Raw genomic sequence first — 19,523 nt, forward strand, 5'->3', positions numbered from 1 at the left:
CTCATTCATTTTTATGGTTAAGTAATATTTCATTAAATTCCACATATATATACACACATCATCTTTTATCCATTCATCTGTTGGTGGACATTTTGATTGTTTCCATAACTTGGCTATTGTAAATAATGCTGCAATGAACATGAGAGTATTTATATCTTTTTTGGTGTGGGGTGTGTATGTGTGTATATCTTTTTATTATTCTCTTTGGGTAACTAACCAGTACTGGAATTACTGAATCATATGGTATTTCTATTTTTTTTTTTTTAAAGATTTATTTATTTATTTATTTGACAGCCATCGCAAGTAGGCAGAGAGGCAGGCAGAAAGAGAGGAGGAAGCAGGCTCCCTGTTGAGCAGAGAGCCTGATGCGGGGCTTGATCCCAGGACTCTGGGATCATGACCTGAGCTGAAGGCAGAGGCTTAACCCACTGAGCCACCCAGGCGCCCCGATATTTCTATTTTTAATTTTTTGAGGAAACTTACATACTGTTTTCCACAGTGGCTGCACACCGATTTACATTCCTAACAACAGTGCATGAGCGTTCCTTTTTCTCTACATCCTCACCAACACTTAATTCATTTTTTTGAACACTTAATTCTTTTTGATTTTAGACATTCTGACAGATGTGAGGTGCTGTCCCATTGTGGGTTTTTTATTTTATTTATTTTTATTTTTTTTTTTTAAGATTTTTATTTATTTATTTGACAGATCACAAGTAGGCAGAGAGGCAGGCAGAGAGAGAGAGGGAAGCAGGCTCCCCGCTGAGCAGAGAGCCTGATGTGGTACTCGATTCCAGGACCCCGGGATCATGACCTGAGCTGAAGGCAGAGGCTTTAACCCACTGAGACACCCAGGCGCCCACATTGTGGGTTTTTTAAAATTTAATTTAATTTAAGATTTTATTTATTTATTTGACAGAGAGAGAGACAGCGAGAGAGGGAACACAAGGAGAGGGTGGGAGAGGGAGAAGCAGACTTACCACTGAGTAGGCAGCCAGATGCAAGGCTTGATCCCAGGATCCTGAGATCATGACCTGAGCTGAAGGCAGATGCTTAACGACTGAGCCACCCAGGTCCCCCTCCCCTTTCTTTTTTTATTTTAGAGAAAAGGAGAGACAGCAGGGAAAGGGGCAGAGGAAGAGAGAGAATCTCCAGCAGACTCCCTGCTGAGCACATAGTTGATGTGGGGGTTGATCATGACATGAGCTGAAATCAAAAGCCAGGTGCTTAACTGACTGTGCCCCCCAGGCACCCCTCATTGTGGATTTTATTTATTTATTTATTTGAGAGAGAGAGAGAGAGAGAGAGAGAGAGAACATGCACAAGAGGGAAAAACAGACTCTCCGTTGAACAGGGAGCCTGATGTAGGGCTCGATCCCAGTACTCTGGGATCATGACCTGAGCCAAAGGCAGATACTTACCAACTGAGCCACTGAGGCACCCCCTAATTGTGGTTTTTGATTTTCATTTCTTTGCTGGTTAGTAATGTTGAGACTCTTTTCATCTGTTATGTCACCTTTGGAAAAATGTCTGTTTAGTTCTCTGCCCATCTTTAAATTGTGTATTTGGTTTTTTGGTGTTGAGTTATATAACTTCATATTTTGTATATATATATTTTTTAAATTTTTGTTTGTTTATTTGTCAGAGAGAGAGCACAAGCAAGGGGAGTGGCAGCCAGGAGAAGTAGGCTCCCCGCTGAGCAAGGAGCCCGATGTGGGACTCCATTCCAGGGCCCTGGGATAATGACCTGAACCAGAGGCAAGGGCTTAATCGACTGAGCTACCCAGGCATCCCTATACTTTGTATATTAACTCTTTATTGGACATATCATCTGTGAATATCTTCTCTTCAATAGGTTGCCTTATATTTTATTTATAATTTCCTTTGCTCTGCAAAGGTTTTTATTTCAGGGTAGTTCTGATAGTTTATTTTTGCTTTTATTGCCTTTGCTTGAGGAGACATAGCTAGAAAAACATTGCTAAGGCCAGTGTTCATGAGATTATTCCGTATATTTTCTTCTAGGAGTTTCATGGTTTCAGGTCACACATTTAGGTTTTTAACTCATTTTGAGTTTATTTTTGTGTGTGGTATAAAGGGGTCCACTTTCATTCTTTTGCATGTAGCTGTCCAGTTTTCCCAACACTGTTTGTTGAAGAGACTGTCTTTTCCCTGTTGTATATTCTTGCCTCCTTTGTTGCAGATTAATTGACCATTATAAGTAAGCATAGGTTTACTTCCGGGCTCTCTCTTCTGCCCCATTGATCTGTGTGTCTGTTATTGTGCCAGTACTATACTGTTTTGATTGTTACAACTTTGTAGTATATCTTGAGATCTGGAATTGTGATACCACCAGCTTTTTCTTTCTCAAGATTGCTTTGGCTGTTTTGGGTCTTTTGTGGTTCCATACGAATTTTAATATTATTTGTTCTGGTTCTGTGAAAAATACTATTGGCATTTTCATGGGTTTACATTGAATTTGTGGACTGTTTCTCTTTCTGTCGTTTCATTATTAGTGTTGCTGTGTCTAGGACTTCCAGTACTAATTGAATAAAAGAGGCAAGAGTGGACATTCTAGTCTTATTCCTGATCTTAGAGGAAAAGCTCAGTTTTTCACCATTGTATATGATGTTAGCTGAGGGTTTTTCATATATGGCCTTTATTATGTTGAGGTATCTTCCTACTAAGTCCACTTTGTTGAGTTTTTATTATAAACATGCTGAATTTTTGTCAATTGCTTTTTCTGCATCCATTGATTGAGATGATCATATGGTTTTTATTCTTTGTTTTGTTGGTGTGGTATATCATGTTGAGTGATTTGCAAATATTGAACCATCTTAAAATTGGTAAAGACCCTGAATAGCCAAAGCAACCCTGAAAAAGAAAAGCGAATCTAAAAGCATCATGAGTCCAGACTTTTATTACAAAGCTGTAATTACCAAGACAGTATGGTACTGGCACAAAAACACATAGGTCAATGAACAGAATAGAAAATCCAGAAATGGGCTGTCAACTCTGTGGTCAACTAATTGTCCACAAAACAGGAAAGAATATCCAGAGTTGGACACTTAACCAACTGAACCATCCAGGTACCCTGGGAGAGTATCAGTGAGCTAGACTTCTGGTTCTCTCTCTATTTTTTAAAAAAAATTTTAATTATTTGACAGAGACACAGCAAGAGAGGGAACACACGTAGAGGAAGAGGGAGAAGCAGGCTTCCCACCAAGCAGGGAGCCCGATGTGGGGCTTGATCCCAGGACCTTGGGATCATAACCTGAACCTAAGGCAGACACTTAAGGACTGAGCCACCCAGGCACCCCTAGATTTCTGGTTCTGAGTTTGTACTCCAGACTGCCATCTGGTGACAGAATGTCTTTTTTTTTTTTTTTTTAAAGATTTTATTTATTTATTTGACAGATAGAGATCACAAGTAGGCAGAGGCAGAGAGAGAGAGGAGGAAGCAGGCTCCCCGCCGAGCAGAGAGCCCGATGTGGGGCTTGATCCCAGGACCCTGGGATCATGACCTGAGCCGAAGGCAGAGGTTTTAACCCACTGAGCCACCCAGGCGCCCCATGGTGACAGAATGTCTTATTTGTGCTGTAATTCTATTCTGGGGGTGGGGGGCAGTGTAGTATAGTGGAATAGTCACTCTGTCTAGCGGTCGTAAGATCTGAGGTAAAGCCCTCTTTGGCACAGATTGACTTCGTTATCTTGAATGGGTTACTTTGCATGGGACTCTTTACTGGACGTCAAACCAAGTAGCTTCAAAATCCCCATTAGTGCTAATAAATTTTGATTTCTGAGCAACATTGTCTTCTACTGGTGTGTGGTTCCTTTTCTTTCCTTGTGCTAAAATGTCAATACCCTCTCAACTTTGTGTAGTTTTTTAAAGATTTTGCTTACTTATTTGAGAGGATGAGAGCACCTGTGAGCATGAGCAATGGGGAGGGGAGCATAGGGAGAGGGAGAGAGAATCTTCAAACAGACTCCCCACTGAGCACAGAGCCTGAGGCAGGCTCAATTCCAGGACCCTGAGAGCATGACCTGAGACAAAATCAAGAGTTGGACTCCTAACTGCTGAGCCACCCAGGGGCCCCAGCTTTCTATGTTTTGATGAGGCTATCTCCTGGTTTTATTTTAAGTGGATTGAATTGGTTGTAGTGGTTCTCATCCATTATTTTTGGATGATAAATTCAGAACTATAAACTAGTGTCTTCCACCCTTGGCCCTGTTGACATTTGGGGCTGGATAATTCTGTGTTGTGGGGACTGTGCTGTGCACTGCAGCATCCCTGGCCTTTGCTCACTAGTGACCAGTTTCACCCTTCAGTTGTGATAATTCAGTTGTGACACATTGCCACATGTCCCACAAAATTGTCACCTGTTGAGAACCACAGCCATAAACAGTGGATTGCCTATAGCAATTATAAAGGGATAATTATTTACCTGTTTTTCTGATAGTCTTATAAAGTACCATGTTATTACCAGCCTGTCCAGTGAATGTTTTGACCTCTAGAGATGACAACATACCACTGGAACTTGCATGAGTGTATAATAAGAATGCTGGTAATAACATGGTGGTTACCAAGGTGGGTCTGTTTGCATATCACCCCTGTGGGACCATAATAATGATGATTATACCATTGTGAGTGCCTCATATGTACCAGACACTGTGCCTTGATGAAGTTTGTTTCGTTTTGTTTTATACCTATTTTACAGGAGAAATGCTATAAAAGCTGCTCAAGTCTGATGGAATTTTAGTTACCTCTGTCAAGTTTAACAGACTCACATGAACACTTCACATTACTCTTTTTTTTAAAAATTATTTGAGAGAGAGGGAGGGAGGGCATAGGGAGAGGGAGAGAGAGAGAGAGAGAGAGAGAGAGAGAGAATCTCAAGCAGACTCTGCTGGGTACAGAGTCCAATGTGGGGCTTGATATCATGACCCATGCCAAAACCAAGAGTTGTACACCCAACTGACTGAGCCACCTGGGCACCCCACCTCACATAACTTTTTTTTTTTTTTTAAGATTTATTTATTCATTTGAGAGAGAGAGATGGAGTGGGGGAGGGGCAGAGGAAGAGTATCCAAGCAGGCTCACCTTTGAGCAGGGAGCCTGACTTGGGGCTTGATCTCATGACCTGTGAGATCATGACCTGAGCTGAAACCGAGAGTCCAACATTTAACCCACTGAGCCACCCATCTGCCCAAGAAATTTTAACTTTATGTAGTATTCTTTTTGTTTTGTTTTAAAATAAAGAACCTCTCTAATTCTCCTGAGTTAGAAGTTGTTTGATTGTAAATGTCAAAAATTGCTGAGGGGAACATTTATTTAAAGTTTGATCATTTTTTAAATTTGTATTATGTTCATTGCTTGTCACTCTTGGTTGCTGGGATATCAAGTTTTATTTTTAAATCTTAACTGTGATCTTAAGTAATTACTCCAAAGCTAGTTTTCATATCATACTTAGTGACTAAAGACTTGAGTTAAAATATTTAACATCATACTTCATTATTGATTTAGTTAAATTGACTCATGCTGTACTTATATGGGCCTCCTATTTCTTCTGGCCAAGATGACATCAACACAAATAGTTGTCTCAAGACACACCTGAGAAGGGTTAGATAATTATCATGTTAATTGGACTATTGTTTCTTAGTGAGCCTTCCTAGCTTAGCACTTGTTTGATCTGGAGAGCTACTTCTCAGTTTCCATGTGGCACCATTTCCAAGATGACTTTTTGTGCATGATGATATTAGCCTTGAGTAATTCATGTATCTGCTTCCTCCTTTATTTTTTTATGTTTGATGTTTTTATTATTTTATTTTTATTTTTATTTATTTATTTATTTATTTACTTGACAGAGAGACACAGCGAGAGAGGGAATACAAGCAGGGGGAGTGGGAGAGGGGAAGCAGGCTTCCTGTGGAGCAGGGAGCCCAATGTGGGGCTTGATCCTAGTACCCTGGGATCATGACCTGAGCCAAAGGCAGATGCTTAATGACTGAGCCACCCAGGTGCCCCATGTTTGATATTTTTAAAAGCTCTATTTTAGGGGTGCCTGAGTGGCTCAGTGGGTTAAGTCTCTTCTTTCAGCTCGGGTCGTGATCTCAGGGTCCTGGGATCGAGCCCTACATCAGGCTCTCTGCTCGGCGGGGAGCCTGCTCACCCACCCCCCAACCCCGCCTGACTCTCTGCCTACATGTGATCTCTCTCTCCCTCTGTCAAATAAATAAAACCTTTAAAAAAAATTTAAAAGCTCTATTTTAAAAAACTGAAAGATTTTTCTTTCTTTCTTTCTTTGACAGACAGAGACTGCAAGTAGGCAGAGAGGCAGGGAGAGAAAGAAGGGGAAGCAGGCTCCCCGCTGAGCAGAAAACCCGATGTGGGGCTCGATCCCAGGACCCCGGGATCATGACCTGAGCTGAAGGCAGAGGTTTAACCCACTGAGCCACCCACGCACCCCTATTTTAAAAAACCTTTAATTGAAATATATCATAAGTGTTCAAGTTGATAATTTTCACAAACTGAACATACGTGTGTAATCCGACATGTGACCAGTGTCCCAGAAGCCTCCCTCATGCTTACTTCTAATCACTGCTCCCTGACCCCAAGGGAAACCACTATCTTGACAAAAGGCTTAGCTTGGTTTTACTTGTTCTTGCACTTTATATAAGTGGGAGGACACAGTATTTGCATAAAGCTTCTTTCACTTAACCTTATGTTAGTTAGATTCATCCTTATGAGCCTTGTTCTAGGCTTTTCATTTTGTATATTTCATGTTGTATATTACTTCATTGTGTGAATATATCACAGCATGTCTTTTCACTATTAATGGACATTTGATCATTTCTAGTTTTGGCTATTGTACATCGTATTGCTGTAACATATAAATGCACTTATTTCAGGTATATATCTAATTTATGAATTTTTTTTTTAAGATTTTATTTATTTACTTGACCGAGAGAGATCACAAGTAGACAGAGAGGCAGGCAGAGAGAGAGAGAGAGAGAGAAGGAAGCAGGCCCCCTGCTGAGCAGAGAGCCCGATGCGGGACTCGATCCCAGGACCCTGAGATCATGACCTGAGCCGAAGGCAGCAGCCTAACCCACTGAGCCACACAGGCGCCCTAATTTATGAATTTTTATGTCATATTGTCAGTTTTAGTATAGACTGCCATCTTTTGAAGATTTTATTTATTTGTTTAAGAGAGAGTGCACCCATGTGAGAGGAGGGGTAAAGGGGAAAGGGGGGAGAAACCCAAGTGGACTTGTGCTAAATGTGGAATCTGATGCCAGGCTTGATCTTATGACCCTGAGATCAGACCTGAGCCAAACCCAAGAGTTGGATGCTTAACTGATGGTACCATGCAGGTGCCCCTAGACTGCCAGTTTTAAGAAAATGGATGTACCAATTTCCATTCTCACCAGCAATATATAAGAATTTGGGTTACCCTATAAGTTTTGTAACACTTGATATTTTCCATCTTTTTCATTTTAGCCATTCTGGTGGATATGTAGCGATAGCTCAGAAAATCTGTGACAAAAATCAGCTGTGAATTTGGGGCATCTTGAGCCTGTAATCTGTCACACTTAACTCATGCACCCACCAAAGCCTTGATTATCTTCCCTGATTATAGTCCTTCTTCTTAGGACAAGTGTGATCTTCAGTCTGCATTCAAAATTAGCAAATACACCTAGAGAAGAAGACTGGAGATGGTTGTCAAGCCCACCCCAGAGGGCTTGACTATCTCTGGATTTGCGTTCATCCAATCCTCATTTCTTCTACAACTCTCCAATATCTTTGAAAATGTGATTTTCTAATCATCATGGCCTTTTCTGTTTATTGAAGCTGAATGTGGTTGCCATGACCTATTATTAACCATCCAGAAATGGAAGTTGTCAGAGATTCTTGGGGTTTTCTGTGTACATGTTAGGGAGGAAAATTTTTCTTCTGTCCTTCAGAGGTTCTTCTAGCTGGTCTAAGAATTGACATGAGACAGAGTAACAAAATAAAATTTAATTTTGTGTATATAGGAACCATACACAGATGAGAGAGAGGTTCAAAGACAGAAAGGTGAAATTGCCATCCCGAGCTAAGGAGTGGGTTGAGGCCTAGGGCCTCAAAGGGGAGGTTCATAGGGCGGTAAGAACAACAGATGTTTGATAACTAAGTGTTTGGCCCCCATACATATGAGTCACTCAGATAAAATTTATCTCTGGTAATAACCCTACTTCTGGGGGAGACCCCCAATTTAGATTCTTTTTTTTTTTAAAGATTTTATTTATTTATTTGATAGAGATCACAAGTAGGCAGAGAGGCAGGCAGAGAGAGGGGGAAGCAGGCTCCCTGCCAAGCAGAGAGCCCTATGCGGGGCTTGATCCCAGGACCCTGAGATCATGACCTGAGCCGAAGGCAGCGGCTTAACCCACTGAGCCACCCAGGCGCCCCCCAATTTAGATTCTCCTAGGTAGTTACAGGAGGGACCATAATTTTTCTACTGCCTGCATGGTCTTTTTTTTTTTTTTTTAAGATTTTATTTGACAGACAGAGATCACAAGTGGGCAGAGAAGCAGGCAGAGACATAGAGAGGGGGAAGCAGGCTCCCCGCTGAGCAGAGCGCCTGATGCGGGGCTCCACCCCAGGACCCTAGGATCATGACCTGAGCTGAAGGCAGAGGCTTTAACCCACTGAGCCACCCAGGCACCCTGAGCCTGCAGGGTCTTAATTGACTTCAGCTTAAAATAGTCCACATGCCAAAGTGGCACAGTTTGGGGACACTTGCCCATAACCCCTTCATACACAGTCATGTCTCATGTCATCTACGAATAAGGTTAGTTGCTTTTCCCCTTTCTTTCTCATGTTTTTGTGTTTTCTTTTTCTTGCTTATTGGACTGGTCAGAATCATCAGCCCATTGTTGAATAGAAGAGAGGATAGTGACATTCTGTTTGTGGGGAAGGGGGTTGTGGGTGTCTGCATTATTTTACCATTGCGTATGATGATTGCTGTAGTTTTTGTGAATATTTTTTCAGATGAAGGAATTTTCTTCTATTTCTAGTTTGCAGAGTTAAAAAAATAAATTGTTGAGTTTAGTTAACTTTTTGTGCATCTACTCAGATGATTGTTATTTTTCTCCTTTTTGTTTGTTCATGTGGCTTACTCTATACTTCTGAAAAATAAAAATAAATTAGCCCTACCGTATCTACTGTAGTCATTATTATTGTATTCCCTTTCATGCATGAAATGATTGTACACTCTTCTCTCTCTTTGAACTTGCCATACATTTAATCCTGCCATACGTTTTCCTTTTTATTTTTTCATTATCTAAGTATCATGAGATAGTATGGTTCTCCTCCCAGGAGTCTGGCAGATTAGAAGCATTCTTCCAGGCTCCTTCCACTACATATCTCTATTTTCTATGGGGAGAAAGGAGTAAAAGAACTGGAGCATTTATTTTGACCTGTTTTAATTTTGTTTCCTTGTTTTTGTTATTTGGGATTCTAAGGCAGGGGAATTGGGTCAAGGAAGGGCTGTGGGAGCTGAGGAAGAAAGCCATATATGATTTTCTTAAGTACCACCTTCTGCTCCTCCCCTTCCCACGCTTCCTCTTTCTCTATAGTTCCAGCTCTGCCATGAATCAATTGTGTAAATGCCGTTGGGCAAGTCACTTAATCACTGAGCTTTTGTTTCCTCTTCTGGGGTTGAGGAGAATGACCATCAACAGCTGCTGTGACCTGTCACTTAGGGAGAATGGGAGAATTAAATGAGCAGTTTATAAAGCATAGGACACTTTAAAAATGAGAGTAATTGTTAGTCTTGGTTTTGCAGTGTGGCATCTTAAATTTCTGAAGGCTACCTATAGGAGAAGGAAGAAGGTGTGAAACACCTTCAGTCCCCAAACGTACAACTGTAAGAAAACCATAGTTAAGTAACTGTGTGGCAAGAGGTATAAAATGAAGGTTTTTCTAGTTTGCTTCAACCTCCATAAGGCCCCTATAAAGTGTTCCATGTTAAGCTTGTCACTTTTGAAATGAATAGCCAGTGATATGTAGTCACCAAAGCTAAAAATTTGCAAAAGCACTTATCTCTAAAATGCCGCTATAGGATTCCTTTGTTTATTTTTCAAAATTTTATTTATTTCAGAGAGAGAGAGAGAGAGAGAGAGCTCACACACCACCACAGGGGGAGGGGCAGAGGGAGAGAGAATCTTGAGCAGACAGGGCACTGAGTGGGGAGCTGCTGCCACAGGGCTCCATCTCACAACTTTGAAATCATGACCTGAGCTGAAATCAAGAGTCAGATGCTTAACCAACTGAGCCACGTGCTGCTGTAGGAGTCCTTTAACTTGCAACCACCCTTATTCATTTAAAGTTCATTTTTTCATGGTAAACTTCTTTCCATAGGCTGCAAAGTTAGAACAGCTGACATTCTGCTTGGAACAAAGAAAGGCAAACATCTCATCACAGGAAAATAAGATTTAATTGACAAGATTTTAGTTTATACCCACCTTTATGATCTAGCTGGTGTATAAAGTGAGGTATACTGGTCCGTATAACTGAAGAGCCATGGGTATTTGCTTCCCTGAGAGACGTTGTGATTTTTTAGGTCAAATAACATGAATAGTATTTGAGAATATGTGATCTTATACTGAAGCATCCTAGAGCTCATACCACCACTACCTTGATATTCTCTCTTACCTCTGTCTTCCTCAGGGAGGAAAGGACGTTTATTGTGTGGTTCTGATTTCAGGCATTTTTCTCTCTGGCTGCCTCCTCCACAGTTAGGAGCGTGGTAGGCAAGCTCAGCTTCTGCCCATGGTTTTAGGAGTGGGTGGATGGATTCCACAGAAGGGAGGTTTTGATTTATAATTTTGCTATTAGCATGGTCACTCACCTGTTCAGGTTTATAGGTCATGCATTTAGAAATTAGAAATAGATGAGGTCTACCTTTAAATATGTCTGGGGCTATGGGGGTGGGTAAAGAGCAAACACAAAGTAAAATTTCTCAATCTCCTGTTACATAGGCTGAGAGACACATTTTAAAGAGATAGGAGAGGGGCACCTGGGTGGCTCAGTGGGTTAAGCCTCTGCCTTCGGCTCAGGTCATGATCTCAGGGTCCTGGGATGAGCCCTGCATTGGGCTCTCTGCTCGGTGGGGAGGGAGCCTGCTTTCCCCTTTCTCTCTGCCTGCCTCTCTGCCTACTTGTGATCTCTCTCTCTCTGTCAAATAAATAAATAAAATCTTTACAAAAAAAGGGGAAAAAAGACTGCAGAAGGTCATTTGAATAAAAGATTATTTGCATAAAAAATTTCCTCTTGGTATGGGAATTTGGAAATGACCTGTGTGGGAATTTGATTTTGCACACCTGCAGTTTAGGTCTTTACTTGTCTAGATAAAAATTAGTGATCTTTCAGGGAGTGTTCTGGTTGTAGTTCTATTAACTCCAAGCTCTTGTTTTTCTCCTTTATGCCTCCTCTTTTTTTTCTCACCACCAGTCCTTTGCTCAGGTATGTCCTTCCTTTTATTTGGCATGCTTCCACTTCCTCTTTCCCCTCTCTCCCCTCCTAGAGTTTTGCCCCCATTTCATTATTCCCCCTCCCCCATTTCATTATTCTCGTAGTGCCCCAGGAACAACTTTGTCACCACACTTAAAAGATAATGACCTGTTTTCCCTTCACTAGTCCTGGTTCCTTCAGAGCAAGGGCTCTGGGGCACGCATCTTTATAGCTAACATATGTGATGTAGTGTCTGCACCTTAATAGGCCTCTTTTTTTTTTTTTAAGATTTTATTTATTTATTTGACAGAGAGATCACAAGTAGGCAGAGAGGCAGGCAGAGAGAGAGGGAGGCAGGCAGAGAGAGAGGGAAGCAGGCTCCCCACTGAGCAGAGAGCCTGACGGCGGGGCTGGATCCCAGGACGCTGAGATCATAACCTGAGCCGAAGGCAGAGGCTTAACCCACTGAGCCACCTGGGCGTCCCTTTAATAGATGTCTTTACATGTTCCTTTGGCTCTGGGGGAGCTGGGGTGGACACAGGACTGGAAGTTAAGAGTTGAGTTCTAATTGTAACCTTTTGCTGTATGATCCTGGATAAGCAATTTAAATTCCCTGACCTTCAGTTTCCATATAAGTAAGATGAGACTAGCCCACTTAGGGATCTTGTTCAAATGCAGATTCTGGCTTAGTGGGTCTCTCAGTGGTTTCTGATATTTTGCATTATTAACCAGCTCTCTGGAAGGACCAGTGCTGCCAGTCCCCATACTGCAAACGACCAGATAATCTGTGATGACTCTTCCAGCTTTTACCTAATGTGATTTTAGGCATTGTTTTAAATTCTGAACGGAACTACAAAATACGCTGTAATTACTCGATCTCTCTCCAGTTTATCAGAATGCTGAACACTGACAAATGTTGTGCTTTATGAAGTTTCCAATGTATGATAAGGTTGCTAAAATGGAAAGTAGTTTTATTGCTCCTAAGATTTTGACTTAGGTTAAAAATATCAAATAAGTGTCTGGGAAAGCATTTGAGTTAGCATCAGCCCGTCATCTGAAAGTCAGAATTACTCCTGAAGGCTTTATGCTAATGAGGGAGCTGGGATATGATCTCATGAGTATAAATACAGAGACAGACAAGCTGTTGATGAATTCATCATCAGAGGAGTTTCCCGATCATTTCCTTCAGTTCTCCAGAAGGTGAGAATCGAATTGTTGGATGTGCTGATATAGCTAGGCTGCAGGGATCCAGACTATGCCTACTGAATATAGATTGCTGGGGATGGGTCTTGTTTGAAGATGTTGCTACTGTTTCTTTTGGCTTTTACTTCCTCAATAAGTCATGATATTTGATTTGGTAGCATTGCCAGCATAGAAATTTATAGTTGTCCTTGATCTCTTATACAAATGTCTAAAAGTAGTTGGACTAATTTTTATATTTGACTTAGAGAATAAATCCATCTCTTGTGGTCAGCCGCACCAAGGATATCAATCAGGCATGCCTTCACTATCTCAGTGAGTTCTGTACATGCCTGTGATGAACTGTGATGGCACAGATTTTTTTTCCTTTGAAAAAATGGAAATCTGGATAAGGGGAATGTAGCCTGTAGTGGAGGGTGGTTATCTTCTAATGAATTTTTCACCTCCCACAGAATAAGACCATTCATCCTAGGAAAGTAAGCTGTATTTCATTTCCCCACCACAGCTGGGGGTTGGACAGACTTTTTAGAGCTCCATTATCATTGTCATTACATTTTAGTCATTTGTAGCTCTTGGTTCTCCTAGGCCAGACTAACTGGGGCAAGCACAGTAGAGGGAGTTAGGTGAAAGCAATGGCATATTGAAATAAAAAATAGTCTTTGGTTTTTCCTCCCGCTTGGTGAAACCCATTACAAGAATCCCCCCCCCCCAACCTAGTAGAGCCTTATAGGAAGGAGCATAGGCTCTTCTCTGTGGTACACACTGAGCTTTCCTATTTTCTTTTAATGCTGCCCTTCTTCTTGGGGGTCTTAATGGAGGTTGCCTCATGGTTTATTTAATCTTAACCCAGATTAAAGTCCTTGAAATCAGCTACGTACTAAAGGCATTTGTTGTAGTGGAAACAGATTGTCCTTTGGGAAATGTCTTAGCCAGGATTGTTATCTTTGTGCCCCTCTTTGGGGGCTCAGGTAGATCATTTTCTGTTACCCTGAGATTTTTTTTTTTTAACCGCAAAACACCTTTTCTAAGACGTTGCACTCAGATATTTTCATCTGTCTTGAGCATCGAAATTCAGTGGCTTGTGACTAATGAAATAGAAAGGAGCTGTTAATAATACCTTATAACTTCCAAATTGCTTTTGAATTTTCCAGTGGTGATCTTATATTCCAAAAATGTTAGCATTATATTTTATGCTTTATTTTTCAAAAAATAGTTTTACTATAAATAGGGCATGACTATTAGCACTATTTATTTAAAGTACTATGTGATTTTTTAAAAACCAGTATTATATTTTTGGTATGACTTATACTATTTTAAAATTCCGAAGAGTCTTCCCAAAAGATCTAGATGACATCTAGACGACAGTCTTTTTTTTTTTTTTTTTTTTAAGATTTTATTTGTCTGAGAGAGAAAGAGACAGAGAGAGAGAGAGCGATCACAAGCAGGGAGAGGAGCAGAGGGAGAAACAGACTCCCCGCAGGAAGGGAGCCCTATCCCCTGGACCCTGAGACCATGACCTGAGCCAAAGGCAGACACTTAACTAATGAGCCACCCAGGTGCCTAGATGACAGTCTTAATAGGAGCAGACCTCTTTGTTTTATCAGTTGTTACTCAGAAGAATAGTTAGACAATTTCAGAGAGGAAGGTATTGTGATAAAAGCAAGCCAGATTTTTTCCCTCCAATTTCCAGGTATTTTAATGCAAAAAATAAAGGTTTTATTGAAGATAATAGTAATGCCTATTTATGCCCCTTCTGATTTATCTTTAAATCTGAACGTCTGTCAGTCTTTAAGGTGCAGACAGATCTAAGAAGAAAATATGCTAGCATAGGGTCATTTTTCCTCTCTAGTGTCAGATGTTTTGGGCTTTACCTGATTATTAGCCGATTGGTAATAACAGGCTCATTTTTGTCTCTTAGATGATTCCCAACATAGACCAAAAAAGCATCTACTCTTTGTTTCAAAAACATGCATAATCCCAGACTCTGGAACATCCCTTCCCTGCGCTAATACCAGACAATACTCCTACAGAATTCTGTGTGTTAACAGCCTCTTTCCATCTTAGTAATTCAGCTTTCCTAGAGAGGACAGGAGAGGACTGCTTCACCAGATTATAAAAACTACTTGGGATCCTTCCCACTTTTTGTTTGTATGTCCTTCCTTCTTTCCTTCCTTCCTCCCTTTCTTACCTTTCTTTCCTTTTTTTTTTTTTTTTTTTCGCTTTCATAGTGTAACCCAGGTCTCTTATTTGTATCAGGACTTAACAGGTTTTTTTTCTCGTGGGGGGTTGTCCTCTATGTTATGAGCGTGTGCGTATCAGACCTGTGAGTTCTAGCTCTGTCCTGTCTTTGAATATCATCAGGTTGAGCAATGTTTTTGTTGGTCCAATAATAATCTTTACACAATCTCTCATCTTACTTTAGTAAATATTTCTGAAATATGTGGAAAGCAGTTATTGGTAATTAAGAATCCATTCTAGGTCAGCACAGCTGACCAGCTATCCTGTCTCAAATCCTTATCCCAGATGCTCTCCTAGATTAAATAGGGCTCCTCAAAAACAATATTGTTAGCATTTTTCTAACAAAAGAATGAGGGGTAAGAGGGAAGAGAGGAATGATTATACTCTGTTGATGAGCTATAAAAAAAATTCCTCCAGTTATTTTTTAATCTGATGATATATGGGTTTGCTTGATACTATTCTTTATTTGTTAAAAAATATTAAGCCACAATGCAATAATTAAAACTTTTTTTTTCTTTTCAGTTTCCAAGAGAAGACTTACAGCAAGATGAATAATCCAGCTATCAAGAGACTAGGAAATCACATTATCAAATCTCCTGAAGACAAGCGAGAATACCGTGGGCTAGAGCTGGCCAATGGTATCAAAGTACTTCTCATCAGTGATCCGACCACGGATAAGTCATCAGCAGCACTTGATGTGCACATAGGTACAGTTTAAAATTGTGAATTAAGCTTGGTTCTGTTTTCTTCATCTAATGTTGACATTATTAGAACTCTCCATATGTGTGCAAATGAAGACCTCCTAGTTACCGGTTTGATGTACCTTACTTCGTGCAGTAGCCCTGTACAGCTATTGGCAATCTATATTCGTCAAAATCAAATAATCTTACATTTATTTACCAAGACATTTTGTCAGGTTCTCAGTTAAGGTGACCTAGCGGTGAGGAAATCAATTCCCATCCTTTACAGTAGCAATGGTAATGCTTTCACTTTTGTATACTTTTGGTACACTAGGGAATACCATGTTTTCTAGATTCTTGTGTGCACATTTCCTTTTAATTTAATGTAGCTTTCATCAGGTTGTTTCTCACCTATCTGTACATAGGTGTGTTTCTTTTTTTCCTCTCTGAAAAGCTTTTATTTAACTCAATAGCATTTTAAAATAGAGGAAATAAGGTAATAACCATCATGTATTGAACAAATAATTATTGCCAAGTATGACATAGTGCACTTTGCAGCTCTCATTTGATTTGTGTTCACACAGCTCTCTAGATTAGGTATGTATAGAAAAAGCAACTGAGGCCAGATAAAGTATTGTGCTCACAATTTCACAGAGCTGGTAACCCTCAACCTATGCTCTTACCACTACACTGTATTATCTCCTGCAATAAAATGCCTGAACTAGAAAGTTCTAGCTCTTATAAAAGAGTCAGTTCAACTCTTTCTTTCCCTCCAGTGTGATGTGTGAGGAAACTAATGTCCAGAGAGGCTGAGTAATCTGTCCCAAGTTACCGGCTAATTACTATCAGAAGCTGAGGCTAGAATCTACACAATACCATTTTAGAGCAGACTGTGCCTAACTTTCTCTGGCTCTATGGTTGGAGTTGTCATGTTAACGGAAGTTCCAGATCATTTGCAATCCATCTGTATTTTATGACTTTCAACATAAAAAAAAGATGTGTTTTTTTCTTCTCTTTCAGGTTCATTGTCAGATCCTCCAAATATTGCTGGCTTAAGTCATTTTTGTGAACATATGCTATTTTTGGGAACAAAGAAATACCCTAAGGAAAATGAATACAGCCAGTTTCTCAGTGAGCATGCAGGAAGTTCAAATGCCTTTACTAGTGGAGAACATACCAATTACTATTTTGATGTTTCCCACGAACACCTAGAGGGTGCCCTGGACAGGTAATGCCAAATACCCTATGAATTATCCAGTTTTGTGTACTTTATTACATTAATAGTAGTAACAGTTACTGTTTTTACAAAGATGTCTCCACAGCTTTATAGCTTAACAAAAAGTATTTTAACTATATTTTCCCCTATGTTTTATAAAAAAGAAGAAAAATAATGGGTGATACTACGTATTTACCTTGTGGTAGAGGGAAAATAATGGCATGACTTTAAACCAGTCTTCAGCCCTACATAATATTTTACTGACTTACAGAATTCTCACCAGCTCTTCCATTCTTACTGGTATTCCATATGAAGCATGTCATGAAGAATAAATGTAATAGTGTCATGGATTTCTTTTCAAACGTGCTCCTATTCCAGAATGCTAGAACTTAAACATTCTGTTCTCCTTTAGTTACTCTAGTCTCAGGGATACTTAGTGCATATGGATTTTTTTTTTTTTTAATTGGAGTATAGTTGACATTGTAGCAGTTTCAGGTATACAACATAATGATTCAATGTTTGTGTACATTACAAAATGATCACCATTGTAGGTCTAGTTACCATCTGTCATCATACAAAGTTACAAAAATTTTTTTTTCTTATGATGAGAACTTTTAGGATTTACCGTTTGCAACGTTCAAGTTTGCAATGCTGTATTATTGACTATAGTTACCATGCTGCATGTTATAGCCCCATGACTTTTACAACTGGAAGTTTGTATCTCTTTATTCCTTTTACTCACTTCCTAAATCCCCTTTCTTCTGACAACTGCCAGTCTGTTCTCTGTATTTATGAGTTTTGTTTTTCACATTCTACAAAACATGAGATCGTATTTGTCTTTCTCTGTCTGACCTGTTTCACTTAGCATAATACCTCTAGGTTCATCTGTGTTGTTGCAAATGGTTAAGATTGCATTCTTTTTTTTTTAACAGCTGAGTAGTATTCCATTGTGTATATACACTACATTTTCTTTATCCATTTTTCCGTCCATGGATACTTAGGTTGTTTCCATATCTTGGCTATTGTAAATAATGCTGCAGTGAACATCAGGATGCTTATATCTTTTCAAATTAGTGTTTTTTTCCCTTTGGATATACACCCAGAAGTGGAATTGCTGGATCATATGATTGTTCTATTTTTAATTTTTTGAAGGTTGTTGTCCACGGTGGCAGAGGCAATTTACATTCCCACCAACATAGGGGTTCCTTTTTCTCCACATTCTTGCCAACACTTGTTGTTTCTTGTCTTTTTGATAATAACCATTCTGGCTGGTGTGAGGTGATATCTCATTGTGTGACACAGAATGTTTCAACCAGCTGTTTCAACCCTGGGGACATTTTGTGAAGGTATTTTCTGGACCAGGCTCCATTAGGCCAGTTTAATTTCTTTTCTTTTTCTTTTTCTTTTTCTTTTCTTTTCTTTTCTTTTCTTTTCTTTTCTTTTCTTTTCTTTCTTTCTTTCTTTCAAAGATTTATTTATTTGACAGAGATCACAAGTAGGCAGAGAGGCAGGCAGAGAGAGGAGGAAGCAGGCTCCCTGCTGAGCAGAGAGCCCGATGCAGGGCTCTATCCCAGGACCCTGAGATTATGACCTGAGCCGAAGGCAGAGGCTTTAACCCACTGAGCCACCCAGGCACCCCTAGGCCAGTTTAATTTCTTGGCCAGTTTTCTACACAGCTAACAATTTCTAATTTTTTGTCATACTAGTGTTTTGATTCGTTATCCAAAGTGTAATTTTTTTCTTGGTAACTTTTTATAGTTTTCTATATTGCTAAGGAAGTGTAATTCCACAACTTTTTGATGGGTCTATAATGAATTTTGACTTAGCAGTTTTAATACTAGCTTTATATGCTTACTTATATTAATAATAGTCATCATATTTTTTAAAAACTTAGTAGTTTGAATTTATTCCTTAGTGGAAAGAACATAAACAGGGAAGAGACATGGGTTTGGAATATGTGTCTGGGTCATAGTAGCCTGTTTCTTACTCATTCTAGATTATGTTTCAGTCTTTAGGCAGCAGCTTTGAGGTGTAATCATTTTTTGTATGTATTCCCAGAAGACTTCCATTAGTGAGTTCCCTGGGATCATACACTGAATTTAATTTCCTGCTTTATGAATGCTACAGCAGATGTTCATATAATCTCTGTATGATGGAGGATGTCTGTTACTTAGAGGATTTAAAAAAAAAAAAAGCAAAAACACTTGTATCAGAGCATTTTTTTTTTTTTTTAGGCTTTTTTTTAGAGAGAGAACATGTATGTGTGGGGAGGGTAGGGGCAGAGGGAAAGGAAGAGAGAATCTTAAGCAGACTCTGCACTCAGTGGAGAGAATTCACAGGGCTCCATCTCACGACCCTGAGATCATGACCTGAGCCGAAACCAAGAGTCTGACACTGAGTGGACTGTGCCACCTAGGCACCTCATGAGAGGATCTTTTTAAAATATTGATTATGTTATGTCTTTTTTAAAAAAAATTATTTAAATTTATTTACAGACAGAGATCACAAGTAGGTAGAGAGGCAGGCAGAGAGAGAGAGGGGGAAGCAGGCTTCTCTGAGAGCTGAGCAGAGAACCTGATATGGGGCTTGATCGAGGACCCTGAGACCATGACCTGAGCCGAAGGCAGAGGCCTTAACCCACTGAGCCACCCAGGAGCCCCATTATGTTGGGTCTTTATCACCCTTTTCATGGACC

General features: G+C 39.9%; 1 protein-coding gene across 4 annotated transcripts in view; it reads left to right on the forward strand.

The window, feature by feature from the left end:
- The window catches only part of IDE (insulin degrading enzyme), a 116,429-nt gene that overhangs the window by 15,969 nt on the left and 80,937 nt on the right, over nt 1-19,523 (forward strand). For 3 of the 4 annotated variants that reach the window (XM_032836381.1, XM_032836371.1, XM_032836389.1), the window contains exons 2-3: nt 15,455-15,639; nt 16,633-16,840. In XM_032836381.1, coding sequence (XP_032692272.1) covers nt 15,455-15,639; nt 16,633-16,840 — 393 coding nt within the window. Of the gene's footprint in view, nt 1-12,660; nt 12,695-15,454; nt 15,640-16,632; nt 16,841-19,523 lie in introns of those variants that run through there. The other variant, XM_032836398.1, reaches the window with a different exon arrangement.

The sequence above is a fragment of the Lontra canadensis genome, unplaced genomic scaffold, assembly GCF_010015895.1.
Source record: "Lontra canadensis isolate GAN:19392208 unplaced genomic scaffold, GSC_riverotter_1.0 scaffold3, whole genome shotgun sequence".
Taxonomy (NCBI): Eukaryota; Metazoa; Chordata; class Mammalia; order Carnivora; family Mustelidae; genus Lontra; species Lontra canadensis.